The 15,991-nt window shown below is 36.5% G+C and overlaps 1 protein-coding gene across 10 annotated transcripts in view; it reads right to left on the reverse strand.

Annotated features, from left to right (window-relative positions):
• Window positions 1-15,991, reverse strand: part of CCDC178 (coiled-coil domain containing 178) — a 468,894-nt gene that overhangs the window by 183,069 nt on the left and 269,834 nt on the right. The window contains exon 19 of one of the 10 annotated variants that reach the window (XM_042910991.1): window positions 8,517-8,603. The exons of the other annotated variants lie outside the window; for them this stretch is intronic. Within the exon in view, the coding sequence (XP_042766925.1) occupies window positions 8,592-8,603 (12 nt within the window). The 3' untranslated portion in view covers window positions 8,517-8,591. Of the gene's footprint in view, window positions 1-8,516; window positions 8,604-15,991 lie in introns of those variants that run through there. 10 annotated transcript variants of the gene reach the window in all.

The raw sequence follows: 15,991 nt of genomic DNA on the forward strand, positions 1-15,991 counted from the left end.
TCTTTATCGATACGCCATGCCAGCCTACTAGAAAGGCAAAAGAGTGCTAATATAATAAGTTTGTTGAAGTAAGTAAAGTACATAAAAGCCTGGATTGTTCTGCAAGCGTCCTGCAAGATGAGCAAACATTTCTAATAAAAACTTTAACTTGATAAATGAGCGACGTCTTGCAATGCAAGTAGTACGGGACACTGAATGCCATGTGATCACAACTGAGCCAATGGTTTCTCTCTCTCTCTCTTGCTGTGAGATTGTGAGTGATTGTCTCCCATGCTCAGATGCTCAGTCTTAGGCTGCAGTGTTTGGCAGAAGTCAGTAACTTTTCAGAACATTGGAAGGTGCCCACAATTGGCACTAGTGTATTTTTTGTCACTTCAAAAAAATGGACAGTCCTTTGCTTTTCCATACAAGAGTAAGCTTAGGAATGCTTTGCTTCATTCTAAGTCAGGCTTCCTGCAGAAATAGACCCCTTCCTCTGATGCCTTATTGCCAGTTACATTAAATACAATATATGACAAGAGTTTATTATTAATACTAGAGTAGAGTCAACATCCGTGTGAGCATATATAATGGCTCCCACGTAGAAAAAGGTTGAAAAGAAAGGTGGTAAGAAGAAGGAGATGGTTATGGTGGAAATTAAGAAGGAAATCATCAAGAAGTATGAGCAAGGTATGCGAGTGGCCAAAACTGCAAGATTTTACAAGAAGTCTATGTCTGCATCTCATCTGCAGAGAAGGAGGACAAAAAGGTGGAGGAATCCCTCACTTCAAATGAGATCAGGGAGATGTGTAGAATGTGGGGAAACAGTGCAAAATTTTGTAGAAAAGCACCACCCGAATAAGGCTGTAGCAGTGCGAGCTATGAATCTGTTTCAAGACAACGCAATATCGCATTTCCGCAAAACCCTCCAAAGGAAGCAAAAGCAAGTGTCATTGGATAGTTTCCTTATTAAGTTGCATGAAAAGAAAAAGATTCCATTGAGCCAATAGAAAGCAGTGATTCTGTTAGTGATAGTGAAAGTCATCCTACATAATAACCCTCCTCTCTCGTTTCCCTCACAGCAGCCATGAAGGTTTTCAAAGGTAAGTGTAGGTTAATTTATTTTTTTCTTTATATTCTGTATTTTATTATTTTATTATATTACATTATTTTAATCATTTTATATGAATATTTTTGGGTTGTGGAATGAATCATCAGAGTTTCCATTATTTGTTATGGAGAAATTCGCTGTGATGTATATCAAAGTGCTTTGGATTACAAGCATGTTTCTGGAACAAATAACGCTCACAAACCAAGGTTTTATGGTATATGACAAAGTGTATGACAAAATATTTTTATACAGAGATTATATGTTTAATCTATTTAAAGCTGTGAAGAAAAGGGTGCCTGGGTGGCTCAGTGGGTTAAGTGTCCGACATCAGCCCAAGTCATGATCTCTTCATGCGTTTGAGCCCCGCACTGGGCTCTCTGCTGTGAGCACAGAGCCTGCTCTGGATCCTCCGTCCCCCCCTCTCTCTGCCCCTCCTCTGCTCTCTCTCTCTTTCTCTCAAAAACAAATAAATATTAAAAAAATAAAGATATGAAGGAAGCCGAAGAATGAATAACATGTAGAACAAGCTGAAATCTTAGGAGGGATGCATGACACAAAAGCAATAAACTTGGCATTTATAATGTTATTCTGAAATAATTCCTAATTCATTGATAGTAAATACTGTATGTATGTATTGATACATAGTGAAAGGTGTAAAGATTAGCATTTTTAATTTTTCTCGGAAGACTGGTACTGGGTAATGCACAGTCAGTACTGTAATACTGTACTATGTTTATATCTGTCACTGCAATCACCATTATTTAGTATAGTTAATATCTCTATATTAATTTCCTCACTTCTGTGAACTTTTCGTGCCTTATTGGTTTTCTTGTCCCAGTACATAGTAGTCTCTCAGTAAACATTATTGAATGAATCAACAGGTGAATGAAGCTACATAATACTCATGCCTTGTTGACACAGGACAGAGGAAATGGGTGGGTTTAAATTTAATAATTTTTACTTCCATTAAAGTATCTACTTGTGTCAAAAGTTCTTAAATAAGTGGACTTTCAGAGTATTACAGTTGAATGGCATTTTAGGGACTTTTTTGGTTTTCATTCTGTAGAGAAACATTTCGCAATTCGTTTTTACAACATAAAAACATAAAAATTTATCCATTTACATTTTGACTGAGAAAAATAATAAGGTTTCCAGTTCTTTAAATCCTAGTTTGCAAAAGCATTTTAGTGTATAATCTCTCTGTGTTATATTCCAGTTTACTTGTAGGTTTTCCTTGGAAGACTAACAGAAATCTAAACTACCTGCTTTGCTGCCTTTATACACTTTGCTAAGCTGTGTTCTCACAACTCGGGAGATTAAAATAAAAAAAAAATAGTAAGACAGCTTCACAAGAAATAACTATAAGTTGATTTTTAAAAATTACAGAGGATCTTCATGGTTGCAGATGGATATGAGCACTTTAAAAGAAAACTTAAAGTAGTAAATAAGAATACAATAGCAGCATTCAAATTACTTATCCCAAAGATTTTTGAACAAAGCAGTAATAAATTTCCCATGTATTTCAATGACTTAATTATGGAGAAGTACAGTATTTTTTAAATTGAAACAACACTTTATATACTGCTCTCTCTTCAGATAAGAAAGGCAATGCTAGTCGGTTTCACAATGTTCATCCTTTCTTTGTCCCAGGTCCCAAGTGCCACTCTTACCCTTATACCCTTGCCAATGTCAGACCAATTTTCCTCCATCATAAATGTTTTTTTCTCTCAATTTTTCCTGAAAGAAAGAAAGAAAGAAAGAAAGAAAGAAAGAAAGAAAAGAAAAGAAAAAAGAAAGATGGAAGGAAGGAAGGAAGGAAGAGAGGGAGGGAGGGAGGGAGGAAGGGCGGGCAAGCCTCCTGGAATGAAATGTTACATTCATTCAAATCTTCAGTGTCGACCACTTTTTACCTTTCTTTGATCTTGGAGCAATCATTAGTCTGAGGATAGCCCTCATGTGGAAATCTATTTGTTCATATGTAGCTAGGTGCTGAAACCTGGACTCCCCCAAATGAAGAAACCATGAGTTTGAATTTGAATAAAATGACATTCATAGAAGCTATCTGAAGTCTGCGCAGGCTATCCATTCTTCTAGGCATCTGTGATCAAGTCGGCCCCTCAGAAGTGATGGATTACTATTAGAGCTATCATTTTGGGAAAGAATGAATATGCTACTCTTCATGGCAAAAGAGACTTTGCAAATATGATTTGATGGCACAGAACTTGAGCTGAAGAGACGATTCTGGATTATCTAGATGAGACAATCTAATCACATAAATTCTTAAAACTGGAGAATTTTTCCTGGCTGAAGTTCAGAGGATGTGAAGGAAGACACAGGAAAAATTTAAAGTGAGAGCAAGACTTGAGACCCATCATCTCCTTCTCCCCATTTGAAGACGGAAGGAGGCTACACGTCAAGGAATGCAAGCAGCCTCTGGAAGGTAGAAATGACCCTCTGCCTGGCCAGAAAGAAAACAGGGACCCAGTTCCCACAACCACAAGAAACTGAATTCTGCCAACAATTTGAAAAAGATGCTTCCCTGGAGCCTCCAGAGAACACAGCCCTGCCAATACCTTGATTTTAACCCGGTGAGACTCACTTAAGACTTCTAACATTCAGAGGTGTGAGATAAGAACTTAATGTTATTTTAAGCTTCTAGGTTCACACTAATTTCTTATGGCAGCAATATAAAATTACCACGGTGACTCAGGTATTGTGTTAGGTACTAGATTTATAAAAGTTAATAGTATATTGCACAGAAACTAACAGTTTAATGACAGAGAGTCAAGCATTGAAGCTTCTTTGCAACAAGTTCATTAATAAATGAATTTTTAAAACTATTAAATAATTCATTTACTTTGTATAAAACATTTGACTTCTGTCAGTATGTGAAGTAACTTATAACACATCAATATCCACTGACAAATCAATTCTAATGTGAGATAAGATATGCCATGAGCTCCCAACTAAATTTCTGCATATGTTAACTGTACCAGATGTATTAAACCATCATCTCTATTTTGAAATACATTTATTCATTCACTTGACAATTTATTGATTATATTTTAAAGGCCTATTATTAAAATAGTGAAAAAATTTGATAGTTGCATGCTTCTCTATAATGATTAAATATAAACTTAAGTATATTATGAATGTCCTATTCTGTTAAGTACAAAACTTTCCTAGTTAATAACTTTTAAACGAGGAACTCGTCTGCTGTTAGCTGATCATGCAAGTGATTTTGAAAAAAATGTTCACTTTGAAAAATTCTATTTGAGTTAGTAGGAATTCAACTGACCAAAAAAAAAAAAAAAAAAAAAAGCTCTTCTGTTAGAGACATTTATTTGTGTGAGATAAATTAGCAAAACACAGAACAAAACACAGCAAACAAAAAAATACATCTCTGCCTGTTACCAAGTTCTTTTTTCTTTTTTCCTTCTTAAAGCTGTTCTGGTTCTATTTCTGCACAATTATTTCTGAGCTGTCACTCGGTGTGGTAATGGCACAGTAATGTTTGTTCTTCATGACAGTGGCCGCCGGGTCCTGCTTGCCTCCTCTTTTCACATCAGAGGCAGTCACTACAAGATTCACGTATGGCGACTGATTCAACAACAACCACTGGAACTTCTGATAGGCTAAGAAATTGTTGGATGGATGATTTTTTAAGCTTTCAGAAATGTTAACCAATTATTACAAATATAAATAGATTGCTGGATTTCTGAGATAATTACACAGCTTTACATCTATATACATAATACAAGGAGAACAAGCTTGTCAAAATTGCTAAAACATCTGAATGGCAAAATATGTTTAAAGAAATATTACTGTATTTGTTTAAATCTGGAATATACATTCAACACTCACCTTAAGTCTATTTGATTGAAAAATGCAAAATTTTCGTAATTAGTATATATCCTTTGTAAAATGGTAGCAAATGTGTTTTCTGTTCGTTAAAGTCTGTATTAATTCCATTGGTTTTAAATTTTTTATTAAGGTGCAATGTATATACATAGTTATAAGAGTTGATAGTTCTTTATAAACGAACACCCTACATAACCAGCACCTAGACGAGAATATAGAAAAAATAACCATCACCTCAGAAGCTTCCCTCATGTCCACTCTAAGTTAACAACAAACCGCATACAAGTTTTGCTTATTTTCAATCTTCAGATAATTACAATCCCACACTATATATACCCCTGAGTCTGGCATCTTTTGCATAATATTAATTCATTTAGATTCATCCATATTTTTTGTGTGCAACACTTCATTCGTTATATTGCCATATATCATTCCACCGTATGAATAAACTACAATTTATTCATTCCACTGTTAATGAATTTTTGTGGGGGAGCTATTATGAATAAAGCTGTTATTAACATTTTATATAAAATATTAACATATTTTGGTGCACATATGCACTAATTCTTGACATCTAGAAGTGAAATCATATATTCAATATGTTCAAGTCCAGTTGACAGTGTCAGCATTTAAAAAAAATTTTTTTTAACGTTTTATTTATTTTTGAGACAGGGAGAGATGGAGCATGAACGGGGGAGGGTCAGAGAGAGAGGGAGACACAGAATCTGAAACAGGATCCAGGTTCTGAGCAGTCAGCACAGAGCCCGACGCCGGGCTTGAACTCACGGGACAGTGAGATCACGACCTGAGCCCATGTCAGACGCTTAACAGACTGAGCCACCCAGGTGCCCCAGTATCAACATTTTTTAAATGGCTGTACCAATTTACCTTCCCAACAGAGGTATTTGAGAGTTCCTGTTCCTCTACATTCTTACCTATATTTTTAAACTTTAGCCATTTAAATAAGTATTTAGAGACAAATCAAGGTGGTTTTAATTTGCATTTCTATGATTATTTATATTGTTGCCTTTTCATATGTTTATTGCCCATTTGTATAGCCCTCTTTGTGAAGTGGATTTTTCAAGTCTTATGCCATTTTTTTTTCTTAATTAGGCTGCCTGCCTTTATTGTTTTGTTAGGGGTTCCTCATTTATTACGGATGACAGAACTTGGCTGGATATGTGTATCCTAAGTATTTTTCCCTAAGCTATGGCTTATTTTTTCATTCTTTAATGGTGTCTTGATCAATGGAAGTTCTTAATTTTAAAAGAGTACAGTTTATGAACTCTTTCTTTCATGGTTGGTACTTGCATCTTATTTAAAACATCTCTGTCGGGGCGCCTGGGTGGCTCAGTCGGTTAAGCGGCCGACTTCAGCTCAGGTCACGATCTCGCCCTCCGTGAGTTCGAGCCCCGAGTCGGGCTCTGGGCTGATGGCTCAGAGCCTGGAGCCTGCTTCGGATTCTGTGTCTCCCTCTCTCTCTGCCCCTCCCCCGTTCATGCTCTGTCTCTCTCTGTCTCAAAAATAAATAAAAAGTTAAAAAAAAATTAAAAAAAAATAAAACATCTCTGTCAATTCCAGAATAAATCGGGTGTTCTCATACGTTCTTCTCTAAAAGCTTTATATTCCTTTCGCAATTACATCTATAATACAGTGGAACTGATTTCTATATATGTTGTAAATAGAAGATCAAGATTATTTTTTAGTATAGATATCCAATCACTGACGTATCATTTTTTGACTTAGTACCAAGTATTTTCCAATACATTCTCTTATCCTATTCCAAGAGGACATGTTTATATTCTGGGTCTGTTTCTGGAACCTGTATTCTACCATATTGTTCTTTTACCTTTGCACCAATAGGACACTTTCTTCTAATGTGGCCTTATAGTAAATCTGGATACCTCGTAGTGTAAGCCTTTAACTTTGTCCTTCTTCAAGTTCATCTTCATCACACTATACATTCAGAATATTCATGCATCAATTTCCAAAAATTCACCTAATTTTTAAATTTTGATTCCATTGTAAATTAACTTGGGAAGAACTCACATTCTTAAAATTTGAAATTTCTAATTCATAAACATAGTAGATCATTCCAATTATTTAGAATGTCTGATTTTTCTGAGAAATGTTTTGTAGTTTTCTGTGGAGAATACTTAACACACCTTTTGGTAGAAATATACCTAGGCATTTGATGTTTAGTTATTCAATTGTAAATAGTATCCATTTTAAGAGTTTATTTTCTAGTTATTTATGACTAGTGTATGGACACACAATAAATTTTTATTTATTCTCTATCCACTGACTCCTCCAAATTCATGGGTTAATTTTAGCATTAGTCTGTAGAGTCCCTTGGACTTGTGGTGTATAAATAATGTTTTCACACAGCTGCAGCTTCTAAAGCCATTTGTTCTCATGTTAAACACACTGTTTTCTATTTCTAGTTTGCTAGTTATCATGAATGGCTTTACAGTTTCACAAATCTATTTAGGTTATTATTTGATCCTTTTCTTCCTTTTACTGCTAATGTGATAATTTACACTTATTGAAATTTTTAAGACTGGAAATTGCTTGCTTTGATCTTGGGTAGGTCAAACACTCCCCTACCCAATTTTGCATGTTGTTATTTACATTTTCACATTCTATTTTCCTTCATGGATTATATATAAAAATTTATTTAAATGCAATTAATATGAGGACAACCATAAGATATAATGGGAATAGCAGGCCTCAAAATCTACTGCATATTAGCTGTGTATTACTATTATTCTCCATTCATGAGAATAATAAAATTTGCCCTGCTGCCTAACATGGTGGTTATAAAAATAAAATAACTGACTAGAAGTGAAAATGTATGGTAAATCACATAGAAGGACTACTAATATAAAGTTCAAATGGTCAATTATTATTATGTAGTTCATTATAGTTCTATTTAATAAAATTATAATGAGATATGTAACTTGAATCTTCTTCACAAGTAATTTTGTTTTTCTTGAACACTAAAGCAAGGTTTGTCTATCAATTTTCTTCCCTAGAGCTATCCAAATTGCCAAAACTGGCAAATGAGAAAGTTTCAAATCCATAACTCTTTACCAAATTGTTGTATTAAGCATATCAAATGCTTAAGCTTTCATAAATTCATAAATTATATATCAAAATTTAAGATGCACAATAAGCCTAGTCTTTCTTATATTTTGATAAGACAAAAAAAAAACCCCACAATTTGCATATAGCTTTGGTCTAAATATAACTTCCTAAAATGAGCTCTCTGTGGCACTTGGGTGGCTCAGTTGGTGAAGCATCCAACTTCAGCTCAGGTCATGATCTCACAGTTCCGGGGTTCGAGCCCGAGCCCGGCGTCTGGCTGTGCTGACAGCTCAGAGCCTGGAGCCTGCTTAGGTTGTGTGTCTCCCTCTCTCTCTGCCCCTCCCTCACTCATGCTCTCTCTCTTTCACTCTCTCAAAAATAAGTAAACATAAAAAAAATTTAAATGAGCTCTCTGGCCTTTACATACTCAGATCAGTAGAAGCAGAGTCTAAGTTTCTCTCCAGTTTCTCATATAGGGAAAATGGACTGCTAAACAAATTCTCAGCTCCACTTGGTTAGATAATGTCATGTGCTAAATTTCTTCTCCTCATTTTCAACATTCGTGCTATTGAGGAAGAATAAGTGAAATAAAATTCAATATAGAAGCTAGATGATCATGTCCAATTTAAACCTGCTAATTGTGTTCAAAAGTCAGGTTTCCCCTGAAACAAGTTAGTAACAAATTTCTTTTTGGAGTTTTCTTTCTCCTTTATTTTTCAGGTATATAACTTTTATTTATTTATTACGTAGCCTGGCTATGGATTCTGGACCAGATGATGTTTTCCTTAAAGATAAAGTGAAGAACTCAGCAGAAGAGTGTACAACAGCACAGTCACACTGGCTATCTCCTGCAAGTTTCACTTTGTTAGCTTTCATAGCCAGTTAGCTTTAATGTCGGGTTCATCATATGAATTGGGGGAACAAGATCAGCACTTGGGCTCCAAACATCTTCCCTATTACTATCGCTCCATTTGTTTTGGTGATTATTCTATACCCTACCACAAGTACTCATGGCCAGGACAAACAGAAGATGATGGGAGAATTCTTGCATTTCCACCGAGAAAAAAACATGAACATCAAGGAAAATCCACGGTGATTAAAAGGTACAGCTATTATAATGAAATAACTACGCCGTGGCCATAAGTTAACTGTGACAAACACTGTGATTTCTATTCTTAAAAACCAAGGGTTTAAAAAAGTTTATTTATTCATTTCTACAAAAATAAGATCATGATCTTTGATGAGAGGCCTCTCTTTAGAAGACAATTCCTACAACCGAACTCTACCTAAGCAATTCTTTTCAATTCTCCATAGTATATCAAAATACAAAAGAAAACCCACACTCAACAAGATTAAAAGTCTGCTGAGAGTAAACCAAAATCAATTAAATTATAACTTAGTTTTCCCGGATATTAAATTCAAGAAAATTATTTTATACTCTGGCGTACATTGATTATTTTGTGCTACTTATCTGTTAAAAATCAATAACCTTTAATAATAGTAAAACACATTTACCTTTACAGTAACAAAGTATATATTTCTTTGTTGGATTTTGATGTTTTGGGAAAGAGACTTAATGACTTGTCAGTGGCATGACATTTCTTAAATAATTTTAGAATAAGCTGGGGTAAAATTCTTAAGTAAATAAAAACTCCAAAACTGATAAGACAATAATTTTCAAGGGTAATAGCTATCTTAAAATGACCACAACTACCTACCAGATCTTACCCAGATGAAATTCATTACCTTGAAATTCGACATCTTGGCAAAGTCTTCATCACTAATTAAAATCATAGCAATGGAAGAGCATCTGCAATTACTCTGTTTAGGATAAAATTACAAGGGCTATAAATCTCCAAGCTTCAGGGCATAAACTGATCACCAGCTGGGGTGAGAAAGAAATGTCTACCTATTGTGTAGTTTTGCAAAATTAGGTACATTGTATGTTTTACTTCCTAAGAAACATCTGGCACAGGCTACTATTTGAAAGGCTTTTGGGCTGAATGCAAGGGACACTACTTGGCTAAGTTATAGAAATTGCATGATTCCACATAGATATAATTATAACTTAAAATTCAAGGGCTTGCTAAAGGAATGCTGAATTCTTCAACTTAATGTCATTGGTTAAACTTCTTCCCTGGCTGGTGATTACTGATGTTAGGTAGAATGTGAGAAATTCAAAAGTATTCCAATTTTGGTATTAGTCCCTTGGTCATAAAACAGAGCCAACATCAATATAGACAATACTTGGTAGTCTCCACAGGGAAAAACATTTTTTTTTATTTTTTTAAATGTTTATTTATTTTTAAGAGAGAGAGGGTGCACACGAGCAGGAGAGGGGCAGACACAGAATCCAAAGCAGGCTCCAAGCTCTGAGCTGTCAGCACAGAGCCCGACACGGGGTTCGAACCCACAAACCTTGAGACTATGACCTGAGCCAATGCTTAACCAATTGAGCCACCCAGGTGCCCCACAGGGAAAAAATGTAAAAATAGAATGCACTTTGACTTTGAACTATTAGGAGAGATTGGCAAAGGAGAAAAATGAGTGCAGCAAATGATGCTCTAGGATAGCTCCTCTCCCAGCCCCATCTTTGCTACTTAAATGAAGAGGTTGGTTTATTTCCTGGCAAAACAGATGCAAACCCACATGAGAAAAGAACTAGAAGGCCCCTTCTCTTTTTTAATAGGTAAGGTGAAAAGAAGGAAGAGGGAGAAAAAGTCCAGATGCCAGAGAATGTCTGCAGCACAGGGTTCTGCCTCTGTCCTGAGAATGTTGTCCAGGACAAACCCTAGTGGTCCAGATCACCACATAGAAGCCCAAGAATATGGGAGAAAGTAGTTTGGGGGCTGGAAGGGAGAGAGGCCAACAGTAAGGACACTGCAATGAAAACTGGGCACTGTGAATTTTGAAATGGTTACTAATAGTTAATAACTACTTACTGGTTATTAATTGGTTAAAATTAATAGTTAATAACTAAGTTTACTGATCTGTCCCTAAGTGAAAGGAGACCTCAGAAAAATCCAGAAGCAGAATATGAGGCAAATGGCTCTTCACCACATTCATCTGTCTTCCATTACATTTCTAAATCACAAACTTGGCAATTGTGGGCTAAATGGAACACAGCTGCAGTTTGTGTGTGTGTGTGTGTGTGTGTGTGTGTGTGTGTGTGTGTGTATAATTTAAATGCCTTTAGGATAGATCTTTCCAATTCATCCTAGTCTCTGATACTCCTTAATGACTTAGTCCAAGTGTTTTCATATCTGGAAATTGCACTCACGGACGGACGGCAAAAGCACTAATGCTTACAAATATTAGTATAAAAGTATCATGTTTCAATATAGTTCTAACTATTTTATATAATTTGCTTTTTTTTGCAATGTACTATACACAGAATTTGTTTCAGCTTTATTGAAAGAAAATCCTATGAAAAAGTTAGTTTTCAACATCCTTTTTTTTTCATTAGAAACAATAGTAATAGCAAGTTTTAAAGCTCCTGTTTCTCATACTCTGATCACCTTAATATTCTGTGAAAAACTCCCCAAGTTTTGAGTTTTTCTTCAGCCACAGAGCCTACAATAGAATTCTGACTCAAATGTAAGTAGCCACTGGACAGAGACAGTATTTCTCTCCATACATTATCTCGGCAAGGCTACATTTGTATAGTTTGGCTATACAAACTGACTGATGGTCAGTTCATTGCTCATTATAGACCTCAGATGGGTTCCTGCTGCACTTTTACGTACTTTCAAGGAATTAGTGGTTCTGTATCAGTCCAGGAACTTTCTCAATTTCCTTTGAGAGAAATCTGCTAACAGCTATTCTTTAGGATAAGTGCATTCTAAGAAGTCATAGTATAAATGATAGCCATAGTACTGCAAATGAGGTGATTTCTAAAACTTGTAGTTTATTTTGACAAATTAATGCCAACTGAAGTTTGAGATCATTTCCAGCTTGAAAGTTTTATTGAAAGTTTTACTTAAACTCCAGTTAGTTAACAGTGTAATATTAATTTCAGGTGTACAATATAGTGATTCAATACTTGCATACAACACCCAGTGCTAACCACAAGTTCATGCCTTAATCCCTGTTACCTATTTAACCCATCCCCCGACCCACTCCCCTCCAGTAACCATCAGAGTCTGTTTCTGGGCTTGAAATAGAAAACGTGACCATACAATTTTCCTAATATTTTCTGACACTTACTATTCAAGGAATGGTCACAGTTAGTTAGTCATCACTGTGACTATTAGGATTTGTGAACCATTAACCTAGGGTCTGCTAGGCAGATTTCAAAGTCAGGGTGTGTCTGCAAAGCTGAGTTATTACAGAAGTAATAGGTAAGGTTTCTAAATCTCAACTTACCTCCAGGGGATTCTAGGAAATTTGGGAGCTTAGGGTTGTAACTCTGATGCCAAACCTATTCCAATCTAATGCTGTTAAGAACATATGCTTTAGAAGGAAAATCAAGGATCTGGAGATTACTTGAAAAATTCAAGGCAGGAATTTGTGTAAGTTGTGGGTAGCTAATGGAGTGGCTATGTATTAGTTCTGTATTGCTGCATAACAAATCACCACAAAGAGCCATGTATTATTTCCCAGTTCTGATGGCCAGAAGTCCAGGCATGGCCAATTCAGAACGTTTGTTCAATGTTTCACATTCAAGATGTCATCTAGTCTTGAGTTCTCATCTGGAGACTCCACTAGAGCAATATTCACTTCCCAGCTCCCTCAGGTTATTGGTAGAAATTATTTCCTGTAGCTTTATGACTGAACTCCCTGTTTTCTTGTTGGCAGTTAGCCAGGCATTGCTGTTGGCTCCTGGAGACTCATTCAGGTCCTTACCATGTGGCCCCCTACAGCATCCAGTAGGCAATGAAGAATTTCCTGTCCAATTCTTTCCTATACTTAAAATCTCCTTTTCCAGGAAAAGCCTGGTGCCTTTCAAGAGCTCACTTAATTAGGTCAAACTCATCAAGGATTATCTCCTTTTCTTAAGATCAACTGATTTGAGACCTTAATTACATCTGCAGAATTCCTTCACAACAGCACCTAGACTAGTGTTAACTGAATAATGAGAGAAGGTGTGTGTGGTGTGAATCTTGAGTTCAATCAGGAAAACAGAAACAGTAGGATAGCTGGATAGGCAGACAGGTATAGATTTATTACGAGTAATTGGCTTACACTGTTGTGGAGGTTGGCTAAGCAAGTCCAAAATCTGTAGTCAGGAAGGGACAGAAAATATGGGCGTGGGCTAAGACTGCTGTTCTCACGTAGAATTTCTTCTCCCTTTCAAGTCACACCCATGGTCTCATGGGAAATACTGGGCTTCAAGACACAGTACTCCCAAATATGGCAGCTTGGCATACTGAGTAATTTTAAGCTGAGGAAGTTTCAGAAAACAGCAGAAGCAGGAAGTTCACTCTAATCTTCCTCCTACCTTTCTCCCCTGAAATAGGTTATAAAACCTTCTTGTGAGAGGTGTCCTCTCTATACCCGGAGAAAAGAAGCATCCTTATGTCTAAAGACAAAGAGACACTGAGAAGAATATGAATAAACAGGGCTTTCTAAGATTTCCTCTGTTTACTATACTTATACTCTTTGATCTATCATATTTCTACATCACTATCAACTCTACATTAAATGTAGCATACTCAGATTTAACTGTTTATGGGGGTTTTCTTTTTCTTATGGAAGGCTCCTGTGTAAGTTTATATTAGATAAATTTGTATGTTTTTCTCCTGTTGATGTCTGCTAATTTTCAGACTCATCCAGGGACTCTAAGAAGATCAAGCAAAAGTTTTTCCTCCCCGAACAGGGGTTCCTACAACCAGTTGATTGAGGGAAAACAACAACAACAACTTAGGCCTGGTTTATAAATGATTCTTGCCATGTAGGCACCACCTGAAAGTGCATAGCTGCAGCCCTAGAGTACCTTCCCGGGTTGGCCATGGAGAAGAGTGGTGAAAGAACATTCTCCTTTTAGGAAAAACTTCCTTTTGAGTAGTGGACTTAGTTGTGCATTTTGTCTGAAAGGAGAAATTGCCAGAGTCTATATCAATAGCACGAGCCTATACCAATTCATGGGCTGTGGCTACTGGTTTGGCTGGATGGTCATGGACTCAGAAAGGATATGATTGGAAAATTGGTAGAAAGAATGTCTGGAGGAAGAGGTTGTATAGATATACCTCTCTGGGTAAAAAAAAAAGACATGAAACATATGAATATTTGTGAATGCTCACCAAAGGGTGACCTTGGCAGAGGAGGATTTTAAAATTCAAGTGGCTAGGATGAACTGTGGCTAGGATGAACTCTTCAATGGATTATGAGTTTGCCTCTTTCCTCAGTCACTCCTATTAAGTGTCCATTGGGTTCATGGACAAAGTGGCCATGGTTATGATAATTAATGGAATAGAGATTATACATGGGCTCAGTAACATTGCTTACACTCACCAAGGCTAACCTGTTTGCCACCAGCACAGACCAACGGTGAGGCTCCATTATGGCACTATTCACAAGGTGAATAGTTACCTGGTGGCAAGTTGATTACATTAGACTGCTTTATTTGTATGTAATAGACACTTACTCTGATTATAAATTTGCCTTCTCTGTCTGCAAAGCACCTCAGCCGTGGTTGTGGTTCTTTGCCCGGTAGAGTGATCCAAACCTTCATTCCTGACATGTGTGGGCCATTCATTCCTAAGTGAATTGGGCTTCTGTAGTTTTCCATTGACTTTAATTACAGGACATTAGAATACTAAGAGATACCCTAAAGGATTTCCTGTATTACAGATATATTCTTTATTGTGTAGTAGAACCCAATTTTCCTTGATAGTCAGGGTCAATCATCCCAACCACAGTAGTAAGCTTGTCTGATATCAGAGACTTTCAGAATGCCTTATACACTGTCAAGACATTCTACACAGCATTGTTTCTTACCCATGAACTCATTTCACAGCAAATGAAATTGACTAATGGGCTCAGGCCTATGGAATTCAATGGTGTTATCATGGTCCCCAACATTCTGCATCAGCCACTTGATAAAATGGTAGAGTGGCCTTTTGAATACTCAGTTATGACACCAAGTTGGTGGCAGTGTGTTATAGGGGTGAGGCAATGTCCCTCAGGATGCAGTAACTGCTCTAACTCAGCATTCAATATGCGGTGCTATTTCTCCCAAACTCAGGATTCATTGGTGCATGAGTTGAAGGATGAAAATGTAAGTTGCTCCACTCACTGCTACTCCTAATGCTCTACTAACCAAAGCCCTGCTTCCCGTCACCAAATTTTTGGCTCTGCTGCTCTAGAGGTCTTAGATCCAAAGGCCAGAATCTTCTACCAGTGAAAATAAAAATTATTCCACCAAACTAGAATTGAGACTTTTGTTAGGCCACTTTGGACCCCTCATGCCTCTAAATCAACATGCAAAAATGGGGGTTAATGTTCTGGTTGGGTGATTTATTCAGACTTGCTACTACATAATGGGAGTAATGAAGAGCATGTCTGAACTACAGGCAATCCTCTAGGCATCTTTTATTACTCCCATGTCCTATGATTAAAGTCAATTGAAAATTATCACAACTCAATTTAGGCAGGACTGCTGATGGCCCACACTTTTCAAGAATGAAGGTTAGGGTCCACCCACTAGGCAAAAAAAACATGACCAGCTGAGGTGCTTGCTGAGGCCAAAAGGAATATGAAATGGGTAGTGGAGGAAGGTAGTTATGAATATCATATGACCATGAGGCCAGTTGTAGACATAAAGACTGCAATAGTTATGAGCATGTCCTTTTTATTTGATATAAATATGTTTGTGCATGCTTTACCCTAGTATTTTTGCTTTCTTCCTTTTCTTATCCTCTAATCATTTAACATCATTTAATCATTTAACATACATAACTTTGTTATCCTAGTATTTAAATTATAGTATGTCAAGGGAGAAGAGTGAATATC

Source organism: Panthera leo, chromosome D3 (genome assembly GCF_018350215.1).
Source record: "Panthera leo isolate Ple1 chromosome D3, P.leo_Ple1_pat1.1, whole genome shotgun sequence".
NCBI classification, from domain to species: Eukaryota; Metazoa; Chordata; class Mammalia; order Carnivora; family Felidae; genus Panthera; species Panthera leo.